Source organism: Mercenaria mercenaria, chromosome 7 (genome assembly GCF_021730395.1).
Source record: "Mercenaria mercenaria strain notata chromosome 7, MADL_Memer_1, whole genome shotgun sequence".
NCBI lineage: Eukaryota > Metazoa > Mollusca > Bivalvia > Venerida > Veneridae > Mercenaria > Mercenaria mercenaria.
In genome coordinates, this window is record NC_069367.1 from 73,314,845 (window position 1) to 73,339,450 (window position 24,606).

The window sequence follows — 24,606 nt, forward strand, 5'->3', positions numbered from 1 at the left end:
AATTTAAAGATAAACATGAATGTACTTTATTTCTGAAACTTAGTCCTAATGCCCTAGCAGTTCAAAAATAATAGAATGGATTAATGATGGGTGACTCACAGTCAGAAATTATCTATTAAACAATGCATGTGGGGGCATACATCCAATTAATAGATAATAACAAAGGAAAAGGCATCGAATCAACCCAACAAAAACCCAAAAATTTTAAATAATACTGGAAATTCAAAAATTTAATGATAGAAACAAATGTACTTATTAATTTCTGAGTCTTGCCTATAAAAATTATTAATTCAAACATACCAAAAATTTAAAGATAAACATGAATGTACTTAATTAATTTCTGAAACTTAGTCCTAATGCTCTAGCAGTTCAAAAATAATAGAATGGATTAATGATGGGTGACTCACAGTCAGAAATTATCTATTAAACAATGCATGTGGGGGCATACATCCAATTAATAGATAATAACAAAGGAAAAGGCATCGAATCAACCCAACAAAAACCCAAAAATTTTAAATAATACTGGAAATTCAAAAATTTAAAGATAGAAACAAATGTACTTACTAATTTCTGCGCCTTGCCTATAAAAATTATTAATTCAAACATACCAAAAATTTAAAGATAAACATGAATGTACTTAATTTCTGAAACTTAGTCCTAATGCTAAAGCAGTTCAAAAATAATAGAATGGATTAATGATGGGTGACTCACAGTCAGAAATTATCTATTAAACAATGCATGTGGGGGGCATACATCCAATTAATAGATAATAACAAAGGAAAAGGCATTGAATCAACCCAACAAAAACCCCAAAATTTTAAATATTGGAAATTCAAAAATTTAATGAAAGAAACAAATAATGTACTTACTAATTTCTGATTTTATTCCTAACAGTAATTTGAAAGCAAAAATAATGAGAGAATGGATAAATGTGATTGGAAGAATAATGATATTTGAATGATGAACTTTAAAGATATATGAGGAAGACATCCAGTTGGCTTATAGCAGGTTAGTGATTCTACCCTGGTCATCTAGATATAGTCATGTCTAGGTTTGTGGAGGAAGAGTAGAACGTAGAACATATTTGTATATTAGAGTTCCTAATTAACCTTGAAATATCAATTAAAAAGTTATGACACCTTTGATCCGAGTATACATATCTGGCATACCAAGTTTGAAGAGTAAATCAGTATCTTAACACATAACCCTTCTTTGTCTTGTTCTTGACGGATACATTCTGAGCACATCACCGTTCCATTCCCTAAGATACCACTTAAGCAAATCATCAAAGTCAGAGACCTCATCAACAACTGGTGGAAACACTGGAGGTTCATCACCATCTGTTGAGAAATACACAGTATACTCGTTACTAATGAACGTTCTGTTCAAACACTCCCAAGTGTCAACAGTGAACGTCCTATCTAATCTGTCCTCCAACGACACTAACGTGTACGTGGTGTTCAGACTCTCCTCCACAGAGTCCTCGTTTGTCGACTCTATCACGTACGTAGTGTCCAATCTGCTGTCGTCTCCTACATCAACCAGCTCCGAGATAGTGGTTCGATCCCAAACAACCTGGTCATCCTCTGCTGTAGCTGTACCTTCATACCCAACACAACTCTTACCATCATCCTGCTCCAAATCAGTTTTACCTGTATACCTGCCAGAGTCCCTGTATCCCTGCTCCTCAACATCAACTTGCTCCTTATATGGGCCAAGGAAGCTGAAAGTCAACGTTGGGAGCAACTCCAGAACAAACACGGGACTTGGCTGCTCTTGTACCATCAAGAGCTGGTCTGTGGTTCTAGGTAGAGCGTTCTCTATGGGCTGTGGCTCACTCACAGACGGGAAAACAGGGCATGTCTCCTCCACCACAGCCTGACCAATATCCTGCGACTCGACCTCAACAGCCACCGGGGAAGAAGTCTCAACCGTAGGATAAGAAGAAAATGTCTCACCTACACCTTCATACCTGCCAGAGTCCCCAGTTCCTTCCTCGTCCGCACCAACTAGTTCCTTATATGGGCCAAGGAAACTAACGGTCAGTGTTGGGAGCAGCTCCGCAACGAACACGGGACCTGGCTGCTCTTGCACCATCAAGAGCTGGTCTGTGGTTCTAGGTAGAGCGTTCTCTATGGGCTGTGGCTCACTCACAGACGGGAAAACGGGGCATGTCTCCTCCACCACAGCCTGACCAACATCCTGCGACTCGACCTCAACAGCCACCGGAGAAGAGGTCTCAACCGTAGGATAAGAAGAAGAAAATGTCTCACCTACACCTTCATACCTGCCAGAGTTCCCAGTTCCTTCCTCGTCCGCACCAACTAGTTCCTTATATGGGCCAAGGAAACTAACGGTCAGTGTTGGGAGCAACTCCGCAACAAACACGGGAACTGGCTGCTCTTGCACAATCAAGAGCTGGTCTGTGGTTCTAGGTAGAGCGTTTTCTATGGGCTGTGGCTCACTCACAGACGGGAAAACGGGGCATGTCTCCTCCACCACAGCCTGACCAACATCCTGCGACTCGACCTCAACAGCCACCGGAGAAGAGGTCTCAACCGTAGGATTAGAAAAAGAAAATACCATCCCCTCACAACTTGGCACCGGCTGCACCAAGGACACAACCTCTACTGGCTCATCATCCGTCATCCACTCCGCAGCCATGGAAGGAGTGGGCTCCTCATCCTCATCCTGGATCTCTCTTCGAGTCACGATGAGAGGCATCGGCTCAGAGCCTGAAACGATAAAACACAACCTTGAACTATAAACAAGAGTGTCATGATGACCATGGATCCCTCACCTGAGTAATATGAGCTACATGTTTCAAATGTCAAACTGATACTAAAATATCAAACAAGAGGGTCATGATGACCATGAATTGCTCACCTGAGTAATATGAGCCACATGTTGAAAATGCCAAACTGATGCTAAAATATTAGAAAGTAGGTCAGAAGGCCATATTCATGGTCACTGAAAGTCAGTTTTAAGACTGGTGTGCAAAACTGTACATGTCATCCAAATTTCAAGGCTGTATCTTAAAAAACAAGAAAGTAGGTCAGTAGGTCAAGGCCACGATCAAGTGACCCCTAATCGCTTGAGGTCATCATGTAATTATGATTAAACAGTCTAGGCAATATGATCTGATAATTTTAAGTATTTATTCCTATATAACTCATATAACATGTGACCAAGGGCAGAGCCTCTTCTCACCCAAGGGGAATAATTTGAACAATCTTATTAGAGATCTACTAAGCAATGCTACATACCAAATATCAAAGGCCTAGGTCTTGAACTTGAGGACAAGAAGATTTTTTTTCTCAATATAAGTCTTTGTTAAATTTGGGACGTCTCTTTTCACCCCAGTGGCACAATTTGAACAATTTTGGTAGAGGACCATAAAGTAATGCTACATACCAAATATCGAAGGCCTATGTCTTGTGATTTTAGACAAGAAGATTTTTAAAATTTTCTCCTATAGATATAAGTCTATGTAAAACTTGAGACCACCTGGGGCTGAGCATCTTTTCACCCAAGGGGCAGAATTTCAGTCATTATGGTAGAGGACCACAAGGTAATGCTACATACCAAATATCAAAGGCCTAGGTCTTGTGGTTTTAGAGAAGAAGATTTTTAAATGTTTTTCCTATACAAGTCTAAGGGAGTGGCCCCTTTTCAACCCAGGGGCATAATTTGAACAGTCTTCACAGAGGACCATAAGATGATGTCACATGCCAAATGATGATGTCACAGGCTCTACGCATTATGGTTTTGGACAAGAAGATTTTTAAAAATTTTCCTTTCGGTTGCCATGGCAACAAGAGTTCTGCATGGAATTTAATTCTTTGAACAATTTTGAAAGGGGGCCACCTGGATCATTCCTGTGAAGTTTGGTGTAATTCTGCACAGTGGTTTTCAAGAAGATTTTTTTAGAAATTGCTGACGGACTCACGCCGCACGACTGACATTGAGTGGTCACAAAACCTCACCATGAGCCTTTGGCTCATGTGTGCTAAAAAGTAGGTCAGAAGGTCACATTCATGCCCGCTGAATGTCAGTTTTAAGATTGTTGTGCAAAACTGTGTATGTCATTCAAATTTCAAGGCTGTATCTTGAAAAACAAAAGGGCCAAGAAGGCCCTGTATCGCTCACCTGACCTATTGACCTAAAGATCATAAAGATTAACATTCTGACCAAGTTTCATTAAGATATGGTCATAAATGTGCCCTCATGAGTGTTAACTAGCTTTTCTTTGATTTGACCCCATGACCTAGTTTTTGACCCCGCATGACCCAGATTCAAACAAGACCTAAAGATCATCAAGATTAACATTCTGACTAAGTTTCATGAAGAAACAGTCATAAATGTGGCCTTTACAGTGTTAACAAGCTTTTTCCTTTGATTTGACCCAGTGACATTGTTTTTCGACCCACCTGATCCAGATTTGAATTTGACCTAAAGATCATCAAGATTAACACTTTGACCAAGTTTCATTAAGATACGGTCATAAATGTGGCCTCAGGAATGTTAACTAGCTTTTCCTTTGATTTGACCCGGTGACCTAGTTTTTGAACCCACATGACCCAGATTCAAACTGGATCTAAAGATTATCAAGATTAACATTCTGACTAAGTTTCATGAAGATACAGTCATAAATGTGATTTCTAGAGTGTTCACAAACTTTTCCTTTGATTTAACCTCGTGGCCTATTTTTTCACCTCACCTAACCCAGATTCAAATTTGACCTAAAGATCATCAAGATAAACACTCTGACCAAGTTTCATTAAGATATGGTCATACATGTGGCCTCAGGAGTGTTAACTAGCTTTTCCTTTGATTTGACCTGGTGACCTAGCTTTTGATTCTGCATGACCCAGACTTGAATTTGATCTAAAGATCATCAAGATTAACAATCTGACTAAGTTTCATAAAGATACAGTCATAAATGTGGCCTCTACAGTGTTAGCAAGCTTTTCCCTTGATTCGACCTAGTGACCTAGTTTTTCATCCCACTTAATCCAGATTTGAATCTGACCATTAGATCATCAAGATTAACATTCTGACCAAGTTTCATTAAGATAAGATCATAAACGGGGCCTCTGGAGTATTTGCTAGCTTTTCCTTTGATTTGACCTGGTGACCTAGTTTTTGACCCCACATGACCCAGATTCAAACTGGACCTAAGGATCATCAAGATTAACATTCTGACGAAGTTTCATGAAGATACAGTCAAAAATGTGGCCTCTACAGTGTTAAGTTTTTTCTTTTATTTGACCTGGTGACCTAGTTTTTGCCCCAGATGACCCAATAGCAAACTCGTCCAAGATTTTATTGAGGGTAACATTCTGACCAAGTTTCATTAAGACTGGGCCAAAATTATGACCTCTAGAGTGTTAACAGTCAAACTGTTGACGATGCGGCAGAAGCCGACGGACAACGGACACAGGGTGATCACAAAAGCTCACCTTTGAGCACTTCGTGCTCAGGTGAGCTAACAAGAGCTGTCCGTAAGACAGCGCACTCCGCTATTCGGGGATTGACAGTAAAATGAATATATGTCTGATTAAGAGACCTCTACTATAAAAGGAAGATATACCAAGGGGGATAATTCTATCAAATACACAAACTAGAGTCATTAGTATTGTTACAACAAATGCAGATGATGATGGCAAAGATATAATTTGAGTTTCAAGTCATTATCTTATATAGTACCAAAGATATGTCCAGAAAACAAAGTTTATTAAAAGAATTTAAGTATAAAAGTGGCATAATTTGGTCAAAAATACAAATCAGAGTTATGGGGATTGTTATCACACATGCAGATGATGGTGATAAAGATACATTTTAAGTTTCAAGTCTTTATCTTATATTGCATTAAAGTTACATCCAGAAATCAAAGATTGCAAAAAAAGCTTAAGTATAAAAGGGGCATAATTCTGTCAAAAATTCAGTTAGAGTTATGGGGTATGTCACCACACATGCAGATGATGATTATAAACAAATATTTTTAATTTCAAGTCATTATCTTTTAAAGTACCAAACATATGTCTATTAATAAAGCTTTCGAAAAAATTTAACATGAAAAATTCCAAGTATAACTCCTTTGTGACCTTGACCTTGGGTATAATGAGCCCAGCCCCTGCATATACTATGTTTGTATGCTGGACAATGTTTATGAGAACTTACAGTAAGATATAAGCAAAAGTAACAAGGTTATGACAGAAAAACAAAGGTTGCCGAAAAACTTTAACCTTAAAAATAACCAAAGTATAACACCTTGGTGACCTTGACCCTGGGTATAATTGAATCAGCCCCTACTCATACTTTGTTTGCATACTGGACAATGTTTATGAGAACATACAGTAAGATATAAGCAATAGTAACAAAGATATAACAGAAAAACAAAGGTTGCCAAAAAACTTTAACCTTAAAAATAACCTAAGTATAAGACCTTGGTGACCTTGACCTTGGGTATAATGGGCTCAGCCCCTAAACATACATTGTTTGTATACTGGACAATGTTTATGTGAAGTTACAGTTAGATATAAGCAACAGTAACAAAGATATGGCAGAAAAACAAGGGTTGCCGAAAAACTTTAACCAAGAAGGGTCACGCCGACGCAGATGCCGACACCGGGTGAGTAGTATAGCCCCCCTATTCTCCGAATAGCGGAGCTAAAAAAAGAAAGTAGGTCATTAGGTCAAGATCACAGTCAAATGACCCCTACTTTGGGTCATCAGGTAATTTTAATTAAACAGACTAGGACATATGATCAGATCATTTTTGAAGTATTTTTTTCTATATAACTCATATAACGAGTAACCCCGAGCAGGGTCTCTTTTCACCCCATGGGCATAATTTGAATAATCTTGGTAAAGGACCACTAGGCAATGCTACATACCAAATATCAAAGGCCTTGGGCAAGAAGATTTTTTAAAAAATTTCCTATATATGTAAAACTTGGGAACCCCAGGGCAGGGCCTCTCCACCCAAGGGGCATAATTTGAACAATTTGAATAGAGGACCACAAGGAAATGGTACATACCAAATACCAAAGGCCTAGGTTTTGTGGTTTCAGACAAGAAGATTTTTAAATGTTTTTCCTATACAAGTCTTTGTAAAATTTGCGACTCCAAGGGCGGGGCCTCTTTTCACCAGAGGGACATAATTTGAACAATCCATATAGAGGACCATTAGATGATGTCACATGCTCAATATCAAGGCTCTACGCCTTGCGGTTTTGGACAAGCAAGAAGATTTTCAGAAATTTCCCTATACAAGTCCATGTAAACCATGTGATCACCTGGACGGAGCCATATTTGACCCTAGGGGGATAATCTGAACAATCTTGATAGAGGACCACTAGATGATGCTACTTACTAAATATCAAAGCCCTATGACCTGCAGTTTGGACAAGAAGATTTTTAAGTTTTTCCTTTCCGTTGTCATGGCAACCAGAGTTCTGTATGGAATTCAATTCTTTGAACAATTTTGAAAGGGGACCATCATTCCTATGAAGTTTGGTGTAATTCTGCCAAGTGGTTTTTAAGAAAATTTTTTTTTTAGAAATTGTTGACAGACGGACAATGGACGACTGACACCGCACGACGGACATTTAGCGGTCACAAAAGCTCACCTTGAGCTGATAGAAATATGATTGATAGAGTTGTCTGCTCCTGTTTACAGACTGGGGTCAAGATGGTAAACAAGTATGCAAAATATGAAAGCAATATCTCAATTGACTTTGAAAATATTTGGAGAGGTACGCAAACTTTAACATTACAATAAACATATTCTAAGTCGAAAAGGGGCGATAATTCAGTCAAAATGCTTGATAGAATTGTCTGCTCCTGTTTACAGACTGGGGTCAAAATGGTTAACAAGTATGCAAAATATGAAAGCAATACCGCAATGGACTTTGAAAATATTTGGGGTGGTACGCAAACTTTAACATGTGTGACGCTCAAGCTCAAGATAAAGCCGATGCCGGGGCGAGTAGGATAGCTCCCCTATTCTTCAAATAGTCGAGCTAAACATGATAAATAAAGAACATGAATTGACTTTCACTGTTTTTATTCCGTATTTTGTTGTTGCACAATACAGGGCAAAACTACAGTTACAGTTCTCAAACAATAATCAATATTTAAAAGGCAGTGGCTAGGTAGCTGGTTCCGGCTACCTAGACCTTTAGTCTACGTAGCCGGTTCTATATATACATAACATATATGTACATGTAAGGTCAAGGTAGCCGGTTTTGATAAACTGTATTATAAAGGATCATTATATTCATCTCATATATGTATTGAGTACGTTTTAACATAACAAATTGAAAATGTCGCCTGATATGATATGAGCGCGTAAATACGAAATATACCGGTTAAACACAAATAATAAATAATGAATTACAAGAAATGTAATTCATTAAACTAATATTATGATTCTTTATAATACAGTTTATTAAATGCGGCTACCTTGACTTACATGTTCATATACGATATCTATATATAGAGCTGGCTACCTAGACCTTTAGTCTAAGTAGCCGGAACCGGCTACGTAAACTAAAGGTCTAGGTAGCCTGAACCGGCTACCTAGCCACTGCCTATTTAAAATGTCCCCCAAAATCATGTGAATGTCCCCCTAAAATGCAAACCTGTGGGATATCATGTCCCCCAAATGAAAAATCCTAGGAAAAACCCTGGGTCACCAGGTCAAATCAAAGGAAAAGCTAGTTAACACTGTAGAGGCCACACTTATGACTACCTGTATATCTTAATGAAACTTGGTCAGAATGTTGGTCTTGATGATCCAGAGCTCCAGATGAGCTCTGCGTATTTGCTTATTTACGCAATTAAAGTTGCAGACAACCCAACTGAATTCATACAGTGTGCGTACTGAAACGCAATTAAAATTCCTAATACCCAATTCATAAAAAATCACTTGCGTATCGCATTTTCCTTATTATAGAACAGGTAAGAGACTATAACGCTACAAGACAAGTGACTGCTTATACCTCACCACAGAGCAGGTTGCTATTTATTTGGACGCTTTTTAAACAATTTTTCACGCCAATAAGATTTAAGAGGGGATAAAAGAGGTCGCAAAAAACATTGCTGCAGCACAAGTGGGATATTTTGCAGTTCAACAAAGAGAGTTATCTGTTAGTGACGATGTAGTGTCGCAGATACTGGATGACATCTTATGGGAGAACACATATTGCTGTGAACAGGTGAATACATCGGGATATTGATCTCCGGCTGCATTTAAAGTGAAAGAAAAAATCCAGCATTGAACAAAAATATCTGGTACTGCAAATTAAAATACAAGCATGTAAACAAGAGCTGTCCGTAAGACAGCACGCTCCACTTTTCGGGGATTTGACAGTAAAATGAATAAATGTCTGAAAAGGAAGATACACCAAGGGGCATAATTCCATCAAATACACAAATTAGTTATTAGGATTGTTACAACAAATGCAGATGATGATGGTAAAGATAATATTTTGAGTTTCAAATCATTACCTTATATAGTACCAAAGTTATGTCCAGAAAACAAAGTTTGTTAAAAAATTTAAGCATAAAATCAAATTTGGTCAAAAATACAAATCAGAGTTAACTAGCTCTTCCTTTGATTTGACCAGATTTGAACTAGACCTATGTATCATCAGAGCTCCAGATAAGCTTTTGGTGCAATTGGGTATCTACCCATCACTTTCTGTCCGAATAGGGTATTGGAAATTTGAATTTGGTAAAATAATATCTTTACCAAGCCTTTTCAGAAGAAATTGGGTATTTGCTAAATCCACTTGGGTATTTCACCAATCTTGCACAATCAACTGAGTATCTTTTTTCTTGTGCCTTCAATTAAATTGTGTACGCTTACTGTATATACATGGTATATATCACAAACCTGAGGTTTAACTAACAACACTAGTAGTTTAAACTTAATGGAACTTGGTCAGAATGTTAATCTTGATGAGCTTTAGGTCAATAGTTCAGGTGAGCAATACAGGGCCTTCTTTTTTTTGGGGGGGACAAGTTTAGGCCAACATTTTTTAATTTTCTGGTTTACGGGAGCGTCGACCCTATTTTTTGACAAAACAAAATAAAAATAAAAGTCATTTTCAGTACTTTTATTTTCATTTTATCCGCCGACCGTCCATAATTGCTGCTGCCAAAAATAAATGTTTAATTGTAAGGTAGAGGTTTTTAATTAAGACAAAGAGCTATAAAAATAAATGTATTTTATACTTCTTTGATCAAGATCAGCAGACGCATGAAAAATGGCGGCCTACATGAATGTAAACTGTGTGAAATTAAATAGGAAAAATATACAAGTTAACAGACAATAATCTTTGGAATAAGTTTGCAGAGATAACAAGTATTGTAAGCAAATTGGATCCGAGTAGAAATTACAGAACCTAAAGCTCAACATTAGGAATAATCACATACGAAAAATGACCTTCACTATCAAAGCTGTCTAGATGTTGAAAAATCTGGCGTATCACATGTACGAGATTTGTTGTCTGTATATTATAATTGGACAACGATCAAATTCATGTGGGACTGTCAGAAAAATACCACACTTGATAAAAAGGAAAGAAACCAAAGAAATGGCAAAATGGAAGAGCAAAAGTGAGTATCAAGTTGCTAAACATATTTTTTTTTTACTTTGAAGTCTTGGGGGTTGGAGAAGAAAAAATAACTAATACCATAATTTTCAGTAGTTCTGTTCAAAAGAAAGTGCAGTTTCAATGTAAAATGACACATGTCCCTGCAAATGCTTGATAAAGATATATGTATGTGATAAAAAATTCAAACTACATGTAGTCAAAATAATTGGACAGTCAGATTAATGGTTGTTTAATATTTTTGACAGGCAATCTAATCCGAGTGGAGATATTGCTCATATGAAAAGATTATCTTAATATTTCCTAGGATCTGTCAAATTAGTTTGACTAAAGTTCTAGCCAGGTACTATAACTCAAAAGATAATTATCAAACATGAAACTCTCAGCAATATTCTCAGGAGTCCTGTTCACTTGAAGTATACCGATAAAATCTGTAAGATGACCCTTTGAAAGTATGTTTTGGACAAACATTCAGACACTATATGTCACATGTGCCTTTGACACTGAGGAACACATAATGACATATCCAGTAATAAATGTTTTTTCGGACTCATAACTTACTAAGTCCAAGTCCCATCTCAGTGAAGAGTCTTATAAATATCCGATACTGTTGTTTAAACATCAGCCGATAAGGTTGTTATTTTGTACACATTTCAGCTGAACCAAAATACAGATTGTTTTGACTTGTCGTACAATATAGGTGGCACTGACAATCGGCAAAATATAAAACAATATTCAAGCCGCTGAAACTTAACCAAAGCCATTTAATTTTAAAGCCAGTTTATCAATTTGTAATTTTGGCTTTCTAGTATGACAATGCCTGTCTTTTAAGACTTTGCATCTAAGGCCAATTAATACGCATGTATGCAGGATGCAGACCTAAAGTAGTCATTGCATATCCCCATTCTAAAAGCAGTTTTTATTCATGTTTATATAATAAACATTATGCAATGTTCTTATGATATGTCAACTGTGGTATCTGTATATTTTATTATGAAAAACCACAAGTATATTTTTACTACAAAATAGATACATACAAAAACACAAATAATACATATCTTTGGTGTCTTTGAAAATTGCATTATTCATACAAGCTACACATAAAGAAAACAACAGTATACTGAGATGATGAGATATAAATCAGTTCAGAATAGTTCATTTGTGTGTGTGTATGCAATTTAAGCTTGCAAGCTTTTGTTTTCTGGAGTGTACAAAAAATAAAAAAATTGTATCCTTTTGGACGTTTTATTTTTATTTATTTGGTCGACTGCTCAAAATTGGGATTTTTATTTTTATTTGTCCCCCCCGACCCAAACTTTTTGAAAAATCCCCTGTAAACCAGAAAATAAAACAAGAGGACCATGATGGTCCTGAATCGCTCACCTATCCCCACATGACCCAGTGTTGAACTGAGTATGATGTCAGTATTTCTATTATTTGATATAGTGACCTAGTTTTTGAGCACATGTGACCCAGATATTATCAAGATAAAAAATTCTGACCAATTTTCATGAAGATCCATTGAAAAATATGGCATCTAGAGAGGTCACAAGGTTTTTCTATTATTTGACCTAATGACCAATTTTTTTTGAAGGCACGTGACCCACTTTTAAACTTGACCTAGATATCATCAAGGTGACCATTCTCACCAATTTTCATGAAGATCTCTTGAAAAATATGGCCTCCAGAGAGGTCACAAGGTTTTTCTATTTTTCGACCTACTGACCTAGTTTTTGACCGCACATGACCCAGTTACGAACCTGACCTAGATATCATCAAGCTGAACATTCTAACCCATTTTCATGAAGATCCATTGAGACATATGGCCTCTAGAGAGGTCACAAGGTTTTTCTATTTTCAGACCTACTGGCCTAGTTTTTGATCCCACATGACCCAGTTTCAAACTTGACCTAGATATCATCAAGGTGAACATTCTGACCAATATTCATGAAGATCTCATGAAAAATATGGCCTCTAGAGAGGTCACAAGGTTTTTCTATTTTTAGATCTACTGACCTAGTTTTTAACCCCACGTGACCCAGTTTTCAACTTGACCTTGATATCATCAAGGTAAACATTCTGACCAATTTACATGAAGATCCATTGAAAAATATGGCCTCTAGAGAGGTCACAAGGTTTTTCTATTTTTAGACCTACTGACCTATTTTGACCGCACGTGACCGTTTCGAACTTGACCTGAATCATCAAGGTGAACTTCTGACCATTTTCATGAAGATCCATTGAGAAATATGGCTCAAGAGAGTCACAGGTTTCTATTTTTAGCCCTAATGACCTAGTTTTTGACCCCACATGACCCAGTTTCGAACTTGACCTAGATATCATCAAGATGAACATTCTGACCAATATTCATGAAGATCTCATGAAAAATATGGCCTCTAGAGAGGTCACAAGGTTTTTCTATTTTTAGATCTACTGACCTAGTTTTTAACCCCACGTGACCTAGTTTCGAACTTGACCTAGATATCATCAAGGTAAACATTCTGACCAATTTTCATGAAGATCCATTGAAAAATATGGCCTCTAGAGAGGTCACAAGGTTTTTCTATTTTTCGACCTACTGACCTAGTTTTTGACCGCACATGACCCAGTTTCGAACTTGACCTAGATATCATCAAGGTGAACATTCTGACCAATTTTCATGAAGATCCATTGAGAAATATGGCCTCTAGAGAGGTCACAAGGTTTTTCTATTTTTAGACCTACTGACCTAGTTTTTGACCCCACATGACCCAGTTTCGAACCTGACCTAGATATCATCAAGGTGAACATTCTGACCAATATTCATGAAGATCTCATGTAAAATATGGCCTCTAGAGAGGTCACAAGGTTTTTCTATTTTTAGATCTACTGACCTAGTTTTCAATCCCACGTGACCCATTTTCGAACTTGACCTAGATATCATCAAGGTGAACATTCTGACCAATATTCATGAAGATCTCATGAAAAATATGGCCTCTAGAGAGGTCACAAGGTTTTTCTATTTTTAGACCTACTGACCTAGTTTTTGAAGGCACATGACCCAGTTTCAAACTTGACCTAGATATCATCAAGGTGAACATTCTGACCAATTTTCATGAAGATCTTTTGAAATTTATGGCCTCTAGAGAGGTCACAAGGTTTTTCTATTTTTAGACCTACTGACCTAGTTTTTGACGGCACGTGACCCAGTTTCGAACTTGACCTAGATATCATCAAGATGAACATTCTGACCAACTTTCATAAAGATCCTACGAAAAATGTGACCTCTAGAGTGGTCACAAGCAAAAGTTTACGGACGCACGCACGCACGGACGACGGACGCTGCGTGATCACAAAAGCTCACCTTGTCACTATGTGACAGGTGAGCTTAAAATGCTGGCCTTAACGTCGCACCGACACAATTATAGGTTGTACTGTCCAGCTTTGATGGTGGAGGAAGACCCAAGGTCATTGCATAACAAATATAAAACCAGATTTCAAACAGACAAAAATGATGAAATGAAGTTTTTTTCTTCAATTCAATTTCAGAAAGAATGAAAGATGTAATACCACTATATTCTAGAGTAATGAAAAGACATCAAACTAAATAAGTAAATAATGCATTTTTTTCTTTTCAGTGTATTATAACAAAAGTTATGTTTTTATTATCTATAATTTTCATTGTATTTGTACTCCATGCTATTCATTTGATCTTGCTTCTGTAACATTTTTCCATTTTTGCAACCAATGACAATAATCTTTATAGTCATTGTTGCAGTGATCAGGTACATGGCTATATACACATTCTTTTCAGATACTGGCTTTTAAAAGTCATTTAACCTCTCCAGTTCGAGGACAAGGGTCTACAGCTGGAGAATCAATTTTGATTTGGAAATTTCAGGCTTGTTGTCAGCATGACGTCCAATTAAGGTAGTTCTGCACGTTTGATAAACTGGAAGTGATGGTGTTAGGTCATTTATTCGGAAAATGTTGAATAAAGCCTGGATTCAGCATATGGAAATGAAAATAATTTTATGATTTAATCAAAACCTTTGAGTAAAATTATTACAATGGCACTATTGCTATATTTCTAAAGTCAAAATATGATATTAAAACATATGACACATCAAAAAATTCCAAAAAATGTCTTGAAATTAGCGTGAAATGTCCGGTTCACTTTAATCTTGGTCAAATATCTAAAAAATAAGCACATGGACCTATACATTTTATCTCACCAAATTATAGACCATGTGTTTATTTAGAACTGTGAGAAGTTTCATCAAAATCTACATTGTAGAAAAATTTCTATTCTCGAAAATGTTATGAAAGTTATGATTTTCCCATAGACTCTCATTATGAAATATTGTGCGAGTTTCAAATTTTTCAAATCAGTCTAGCAAACAAGAGGGCCATGATGGCCCTATATCGCTCACAGGTTATCATTGCACTTGAGGACAAGAAGGTCCTCAGAAAAAATATCTAAGTCCACATCTAAGTCCACAAAGGACAGGAACAACAAAGGGAAGAAATTTAATCAAAAAGAAAAAAAATTCTTACAAGGTACAGATATGTCAAAATACACCTAAAATTTGGAGGTACCATCCATGTTGTACCACAGAAAAATGGTCTTGGTTTTTTCCTACGGCCAATAATAAAAAAGTTACTAAAAATAAGCTATTTATAGTAACGTAAAAGGGAAGTAATTAAAAAAAAAATTATTGTAAGTGAACAAAAGAAGGATCTGCCAAATAAATCTGTTGACATAAATGAAATTTCAGATCAGTATCTTCATTAGTTAAGGAGATATACCCATTTTAATTTGAAATAAAGGGAGGTAATTTGACATAAAATCAGTCCATAGTTATCTACCCTGATTGACTCAGTCCAACTAGTGACAATAATGAAATTTCAAATAAATCCTATAAGTACTAACTGATATAAATCCATTTTGATTACAATCAGGGGAGGTAATCAGATATAAAATAACTCTGGAACCTACGATTGGATCTGATTTGTCATGGAATCCAAGATTTATTGTTGTTGAAGATATTTTGGAAGTTTGTATCAAATAAAACCGTAAACGAAGTATCTATATGGCTGCAAAAGCCAAAATAGCCAATTTTGGACCTTTAAGGGGCCATAACTCTAATACCCATGAAGAAATCTGGCCAGTTCAAGAAAGGAACCAAGATCTTGTGGTAATACAAGTTGTGTGCAAGTTTGGTTAAAATCAAATCATAAATGAAGCTGCTATTGTGCAGACAAGGTCAAAATAGCTAATTTTGGCCCTTTCAGGGGCCATAACTCTGGAACCCATTAAGGGATCTGGCCGGTTTAAAAAAGCAACCGAGATCTTATGGTGACACAAGTTTTGTGCAAATTTGATTAAATTTAAATCATAAATGAAGCTGCTATTGTGCAGACAAGATCAAAATAGCTAATTCTGGCCCTTTCAGGGGCCATAACTCTGGAACCCATAATGGAATTTCACCAGTTCAAAAAAGGAACCAAGATCTTATAGTGATACAAGTTGTGTGCAAGTTTGTTTAAAATAAAATCATAAATGAAGCTGCTATTGTACAGACAAGGTTAAAATACCTAATTTTGGCCCTTTCCGGGGCCATAACTCTAGAACCCATAATGGGATCTGGCTGGTTCAAGAAAGGAACCAAGATCTTATGGTGACACAAGTTTTATGTAAGTTTGATTAAATTCAAATCATAAATGAAGCTGCTATTGTGCAGACAAGGTCAAAATAGCTAATTTTGGCCCTTTCAGGGGCCATAACTCTGGAACCCATAATGGGATCTAGCCAGTTCAAGAAAGGAACGAGATCTCATGGTGATACAAGTAGTGTGCAAGTTTGGTTAAAATAAAATCATAAATGAAACCACTATCGAGCAGACACGAAATTGTTGACGGACGCACGCACGGACGTTCTAACGAAACGGTATTTATGTGACACCCCCATTGTTCTCTCTATTGTTCTATCAGTCACATAAAAAGAAAAAAGTCACATAAACAGAACGGAATGAATGACATCAAAGAGAAAGTACCGTTATGCAGTCACTTAACCCTCATTTCGCAGACACGGACAGACTGACGACGGACGACGGGTGATCACAAAAGCTCACCTTGTCACTATGTGACAGGTGAGCTAAAAATCAAGCACACAGCTCTATCTTTTTTATTTGCTGAATTTTCTAGGTATAGTCTGAAGTTTTGAACAAGAAGCTGCGTTCAATAAACGCTTGATAACCCCAGTGGCATCCTTGTCGATACAAAGCAACCTAAGTCCAAAACGAGGTCAAGGTAAAACTGAGGTCAGGTGCTGTTTGAAGATGAGGAATGGTCACAGGTTACAACTGTATTAGTATCAATTTATTCTTGTAAGCGGTATAAATGCTTGACGAAACGGTCCCATCTGGTTAACCAAGAGATGGCCCATATAAAGCAACCTAAGTCCAAAATGTGGTCAAGGTCAAACTGAGGTCAAGTGATGTTTGAAGATGAGGAATGGTCACAGGTTACATCTGTATTAGAATCAATTCATTCTTGTAAGCGGTATTCATGCTAGACGAAACGGTCCCATTTGGTTAACCAAGAGATGGCCATATAAAGCAACCCAAGTCCAAAATGAGGTCAAGGTCAATGCAGAGCTCCAGATAAGCTTTTGGTGCAATTGGGTATTTACCCATCACTTTTTGTCTGAATTGGATATTGGAAATTTGAATTGGGTAAAAATAATATTATTACCCAGCCTTTTCAGAAGTAATTGGGTATTTGCTAAAACCAATTGGGTATTTTACCAATCTCGCACTAACAATTGAGTATTTTTTTGCTTACAGTATACATGGTATATATCATTAAACAGGACTGACTAAGTATTTTAATGGCGCCCTTCAATGTTTAATACAAAAATGTATTTAAAATTGTAATGAATGTTTCATACTGTTGTTTTCTTTTTCACTTTTAATGCAGTCTGAGATCAGTTCATCCACAATATCCCGAAGGATGTGGTCACCGCAATATGCATTCTCCCCAAAGATGTCATCCAGTATTGGTGACACTACATCGTCACAAACAGATAACTGTCATTGTTGAACAGCAAAATATCCCACTAATTTGTTTGTTTGTGCTGCAACAATGTTTTTTCCTGCAACCTCTTTACATTTTATCGGCGTAAAATTGTTTACAAAGCGTCCAAATAACACTGATCAGCCGACTGAATGGTCCTGTTTTTTTTCCAATAAATTGCAACCTGTTCTGCAGTAACGTTTAACCAGTCAGTCAAATCTAGCGTTAAAGTCTCGTACCCGTTCTAGTTATAAGGAAAATGCGATACGCAAGCTATTTTTTACGAATTGGGTATTAGGAATTTTAATTGCGTTTCAGTACGCACACTGTATGAATTCAATTGGGTTTTCTGCAATTTTAATTGCGTAAATACGCAAATACGCAGCTTATCTGGAGCTCTGGTCAATGTCAAACTGAGGTCAGGTGATGTCTGAAGATGGGGAATGGTCACAGGTTACATTTGCATTAGTACCAAGTCATTCTAGTAAGGGGTATTGATGCTAGACGAAACGGTCCCATTTGGTTAACCTTGTACGGACGGACAGGACGATCAGTAGATGCCGGGCGCATAAAAATCGGAGTTTAATCAAATTCTACATTGTAGAAAAAATTTCGATCCAAACATGCAGAACTACCTTAAGGATCAGATAACTGGCCATCTGATAAGCTTGGAACATGGTAAAGCAACTAATTAAGCCTCATTTGCAAATACTCAATAGACTGATCAATTACACCATTTTGTGTATGCGTCTTAAAAGTACACCATGTACTATATTCCTCACACGATCAAAGAAACTTGAAATCGTCATTTTATGATAACTGTTTTTAAGATTTTATTTCATTTTACCTAAGGTGACCTCTAAATATAGACGATTATGTACAAGAAAATGTAACACCTGATTTCATTGGTCAGTGAATTTCGTACATTTTGGTATTTAGTATGATCCTAGAGTCATACTAATTCAATTGTCTTGAAACTAAATAATATGTCTTTAAGTTATTTCAGTTTAGTACGACCCAGGGTCATACTAATTGGAATATGTCCAACCCTGGGTCATACTAAAGATGGATGCTGTAACTGAGGGTCATACTAAATCGGAATTGTCTTAAAGCTTATTAGAATATATCTGACCCAGGGTCATACTAAATGGAATATGTCTGACCCAGGGTCGTACTAAGGATGGCTGCTATAATTGCGGGTCATACTAATTCGAAATTTTGAATGAAGTTTTAAAGGTACAAATTGTAACTCCATACTCGATGCTTGTTCTTACTAAAAACTGCCGATTCATGCTCCTACACAAGACCACGTGAGATTACAGCCAGTTGCCATTCTGTGTTTTTTTTTATACTTCTTTGCCTCATTGCTGGAACAACTGATACAGGGACTGGAATGCGGCATTTATCTTATTTTATGTTGTTGTCCAGTCGAAGCGTATGCCGTAGGTTATTCTGCTATTACTCAAACACTTATGCCTTACAGTTTAACTCGTCCTTTCAGTGAAAATCTGGGAAAGCATTTGTTGCATTTTTTGTTGAAAACAAGTTCTGTCATGAAATTATTGCCTGCATCTGTTTTCAAATGGAAAATATCTACATTAATGATACTTTTCGCCATGTGAAAATGGCTAAATCTAGTCTTGTTTTACCCAGAAAGAAAGATGTTGTTTTTTACATGATATTTGCCTTGTTGATTCAGAGTATTTACAACAATAAAATTAGGCCATATTTTAATGAAAATAGCAAGTTGAAACTGTAAACTGTTGCCTGAAAATATTTGTTTATGATGTTGCTTTGTTCTTCACCATTTAAATGCGTGTTAAACCTAGATGATTTTCTACAGTTTTATCTAAACGTTCAGAATACTAAATGTTACTTCGTTGTCGGCCTTTTTTTAAATTTCCTTGTTATTTTAATTTAAAGACATTGTATTCTTCACACATCAGTTTTAAGATTTAATTTATTTAACTAATTTTTGGAGTTTAAACAATTTCGTTTGAAACATTCTCTGCGTTCAAGAAGAATGTTTGTTTCTGTATGTAGAAATCTCACATTATAAACAATAATTATAATTATGGCTCTACAAGATTAAAAAAGTGTCAGCTTTCTGTTGTTTTTTCCATTTTATTTATTAGATCCAACAAAAATCGGTCCTTTGATAAAGGTTTGAAGTTACCTGGTAAAATATTTCTTCAGGGAAGTGAGCTCGAGTTAATTTGTGATAATCAAGCATATCACCCCATGCAGTCGCATGCTGTTTTTCCTTCAGAATCCCTTTAGATCAATCTTTAATCATCTAATTATCGTCACTTAACATGTGACTGGTAAACACTTTCAACAAAAAGTGTTACAGCTCTATTATTAACATGAGCAGGTCTAGGAAAGTGGTATATTTACAGATTATCTGTAAATTTACAGATAATCTATAAATTTACAGATTTTTCGATCTATAAATTTACAGATCCAATGTTTGAAAACTGCTAAAATCATACAGTCCCTGGCTTGCGGGTTTTTCAAAGTCCACGCTTCCCAACAATTCGACCCTAGCGCAGACACTTTTATGAGCCGTGGGGATGCACGTTTTTTCCTGCATCCCCACAATATATTTTACAGCTTCCACTGCAGTGACGAGATATTTCAATGTTGTCTTAACGCATGTCAATAGATAAGGGGTTAATTGACAACTTTTGCCGATGTCTGATCACGTTTAAGGAAAATGTTACACATGGTATGAAATGCACATTTTTTTCCTTTATATGTTGTATTTGTTAAACATTTGAAGTACGTTTCTTTTTTAATTATCATCAAACAATAATGATTCATACGCTATATATTTTATAAACTGGATCATATATGTTACCAGTGTAAAGATTAAATTGTGTTCAAATTAAGCTTGATATAGTATTTAATTAATCGTTATTTGATATTGGTTAAATTAGTATACATAAGAATCTATTAAATGTTAAGTCCAGATAAACTACTGAATAACTTTTATGTGATTTGTTTAATTCACATCGTAGTCCGTTCTGTATACTTTATATGAAAATAAATAAAATACTACTTTTATATACCAAGTATAGTAGCTAACTAATTAAAAGGAAATAAACTAGATTTGAATTAACAGTGCAGCTTTATTTTAATTCCTATTATAGTCAATGTTTTCATGATTAATGTAAAATTATCATTTTAAATATTAGATCTATTAAGTTATTAAAAGTGTACTTGATAAAAGTAAAATTTAAACTTCAAGATATATTCATTAGCTTTTTAGTCATTTGCAATAAACGCAGTTGCAAATAATTCATAAAATCATTCGTTAAGTGTATAAATATGCCCAGTAGCCAGCCTTACCTGGATTTCGCGGTGACTGCCAGTGATTCGCCGCGATCCATCACAATTCAGCGCGACCCGCTGAGATTTTTCATTGCGAGTCGCCGTGGACACTTTATCTATAATAGATCACAGGGTCTTACAAAATCATTGTGATTTATCACAGTCTTCAGTTACAAGTGATTCAATGTGAAAAATCATCGCGATTTTCCACTCAGGGTAAATATTTGTGCCGGTGATAACGCAGAAAAAGCAAATTCTGCGAGCCAGGGACTGTACTTGGACTCAGAATCGCAGCTTGAAATTAACTGATTTACTTATGGTACGCATAAATAAAGGTCATTTGCAACTTTCAGTCATTTCCGTTGACACTGATTTTTTTGAAAATGCCAATAACTCAGTCAATAACAAGAGCTGTCTGATGACAGCGTGCTCGACTATTCAAAAAATTGATTGAAAAATGGGGTCAAAATATTTCAACAGATATTCAGACAAAAGAAATAAATAGATTAGACAAACAATGTTCCTGTATTTATTTGATTTCGATAAGTCTTGCACTAAATGGCAATGTATTTCAAAGTCCAAAAAGGGCCATAATTCAGTCAAAATAGTTATGTACTGTTGCCTACAGATGGAAATCATAATGATAAACAAGAGTTCAAAGTTTAAAAGCCATATGTCAAATAGTTTTGACAAAACGTGGACTTGTATGAAAACAGAACCAATTTCGAAGTCCAAAAAGGGCCATAATTCAGCCAAAATAGATGACAGAGTTATGTACTCTTTCCTACAGATAGAGATTATTATACTAAACAAGTGATAAAAGTTTCAAAGCCATATGTCAAACACTTTACAAAAAATATGAACTGGTATGGAAAACTTAACCAAGATTTCTAAGTCAAAAGGGGCCATAATTCAGCCAAAATACTTGGTGGAGTTATGTACTCTTGCCTATAACTGGATATGGTGATGGTAATCAGGTGCTGAAAGTTTCAAAGCTTTATCTCAAAAGATTTTGTCAAAATATGAACTGGTACGAAATATAAACCCAGATTTCTAAGTCAAAAAGGGCCATAATTCAGCCAAAATCCTTGATGGAGTTATGTGCTCTTGCCTATAACTGGAGATGGTGATGGTAAACAAGTGTTGAAAGTTTCAAAGCTTTATCTCAAAAGACTTTGTCAAAATATGAACTGGTACGAAAAACTTAACCATGATTTCTAAGTCGAAAGGGGCCATAATTCAGCCAAAATCCTTGATGGAGTTATGTACCCTTGCCTATAACTGGCCATGGTGATGGTAAACAAGAGTTGAAAGTTTCAAAGCTTTATCTTAAAAGACTTTGTCAAAATATGAACTGGTACGAAAAACTTAACCATGATTTCTAAGTCAAAAGGGGCCATAATTCAGCCAAAGTCCTTGATGGAGTTATGTACTCTTGCCTATAACTGGCCATGGTGATGGTAAATAAGTGTTGAAAGTTTCAAAGCTTTATCTCAAAAGACTTTGTCAAAATGTGGACTGGTACGAAAAACTTAACCAAGGTGTGACGCCGACGCCGACGCCGTGGTGAGTAGGATAGCTCTACTTATTCTTCGAATAGTCGAGCTAAAAATGGCTGAAACTCACAAATGACGTTAATTTATGCATACTGTAAATAAACCAATTAATTTCAAGCTGCGGTTTTGGGAATAAATGCAATTTCATCAGTTTTCATACACTCAATCTGTAAATTTACAGATCGAAAAATCTGTAAATATATAGATTATTTGTAAATTTACAGATAATCTGTAAATATACCACTTTCCTAGACCTGATGAGGTTATATGCTAATTACACGCTAATCGATAGTAGCGGAAACAAAATATCAATCGCTGACGACTGGTCAATATTTACAGGTATGAAAAACAGCATAATACAGATAAATGTATTGATTTATATGGAGTGTGTACTCCCCGGTATTAGACCTTCCTGCTCATGGGACGTCATATTTTGCAAGACAAAATTTGCTTAAATAAAATTCAATCACAAACTGAACTAGATCACTAGCAACATCGACCCTGCCACATCCAGGACTTGGCAGAACTATTGATATACCCAGCTCACGACTCTGACCTGCTTATTGTTCCTTCTCTTGAGAAGGAACATTATAGTTTGGTAAGTCACACTTGACTCACCTACTGATATCGAAAGCTGTTGTCATTACAAGCTGGCCAGTCAAACTCTGTGACCTTAGAAATAACCTCCGACGTTAAAACTATTCTTTCCTAATCAAGGCGACTCTGACTGAACCCGTCCATGGATTACATATTACTAAACCAGAGGATGGTTGACTGATTCTTTTATTTCCTCCATTCTTGAAGAACATAACATATGTACAAACAGATACACATATATCAGTAAATTTACATGTAAACAACTAAATATTATCGTTATCTTCAAATGCATGCTTAATATGTAAAAACAAACCACATTGCGACCCTCTAACAGGCTGGGCACATCTCCCAATCGGGGTAAATTACCTCGTTTGGGGTAATATACCCCGATCGGGGTCAAACAAGAACAATAGAAAAGCACAAAATTTTGGATAACTCTTTTATTAAGGAAGTGCTAATGCTCGTGTTCTCGGGTCAACTTCATATGATATAAACAGTTGACAATATGATAATTTTTTAACAGATTTTTGTTGTAAAAAATTCAGATTTTTACCCTTTTTTAACATATTCAAAATTAATAAAATGGTACTTGGGCATGTTTGTAATGATGATATAAAGCTTTAGTAAAAATATTTATGTTAGCACTTTAAAGAAAAAAGAAATATCAATTTTTTTGTGCTTTTCTGTTGTTCTAGTTGTACCCCGATCGGGGTATATTACCCAGAACGAGGTAATTTACCCCGATTGGGAGATGTGCCCAGCCTGTCTAATTATGTGCAACAAATTCACGCATCTAATCATAACAGATTGACCGGGTCAATGTCTTATTGCCGTATTAACTCAACTGGAAGTGGTAACAGATTTAACTTGTTGTTGGATTTAACAATTTATGTTAAATAATAATTAGCGGAAATACCTACTTGACATTTTTTGGCAGTACAAAACAGACATTTCAACCAATTTTTTTTATTATTAAAATTTCACATTAACAATGCAACACAGAAAGTTCAATATTCTATGCATTTTACACTGCTGTACAAAACGAGGTTACCAATCTTGTGATATGATAGAGCCATATTGAAATCGGCACTGCAACCAAAATTTTACAAGATGGTCATTATATATTTATGTAGATGTGCCCTAGAAGGAACTTCTGCCACGCTTTAACTTGTCAGAAGGTGGCAATGGGCTGACCACTTTGGGCGGGAACATCGTTACTGGTGGGTGGGGTGTAGGGGTAAAAATTTTAAGAGATTTCTGGCAGCTGAAAAAAAGAAACCATATCAAACTTACTGAGGTCCGTAAGCTCTTCCTGTGTAGAAGGCACAAAGCCACAACAAAGAAAACGAACAGCACGACTGAAAAAACTCATGCAAGACATTTTCAAATTGAATGCGTAACCGACTTTATAAGCTCGTATCATTCAAAGATTTCCGGTC

General features: G+C 36.2%; 1 protein-coding gene across 1 annotated transcript; it reads right to left on the minus strand.

The window, feature by feature from the left end:
* LOC128558661 (uncharacterized) lies at nt 1–24,606 on the minus strand. The gene is made up of 2 exons (XM_053548660.1): nt 24,461–24,606; nt 1–2,735 (listed from the first exon to the last, which is right to left on the minus strand). The coding sequence occupies exons 1-2, from the start codon at nt 24,588–24,590 to the stop codon at nt 1,195–1,197; spliced, it is 1,671 nt and encodes a 556-aa protein (XP_053404635.1). The 5' UTR covers nt 24,591–24,606; the 3' UTR covers nt 1–1,194.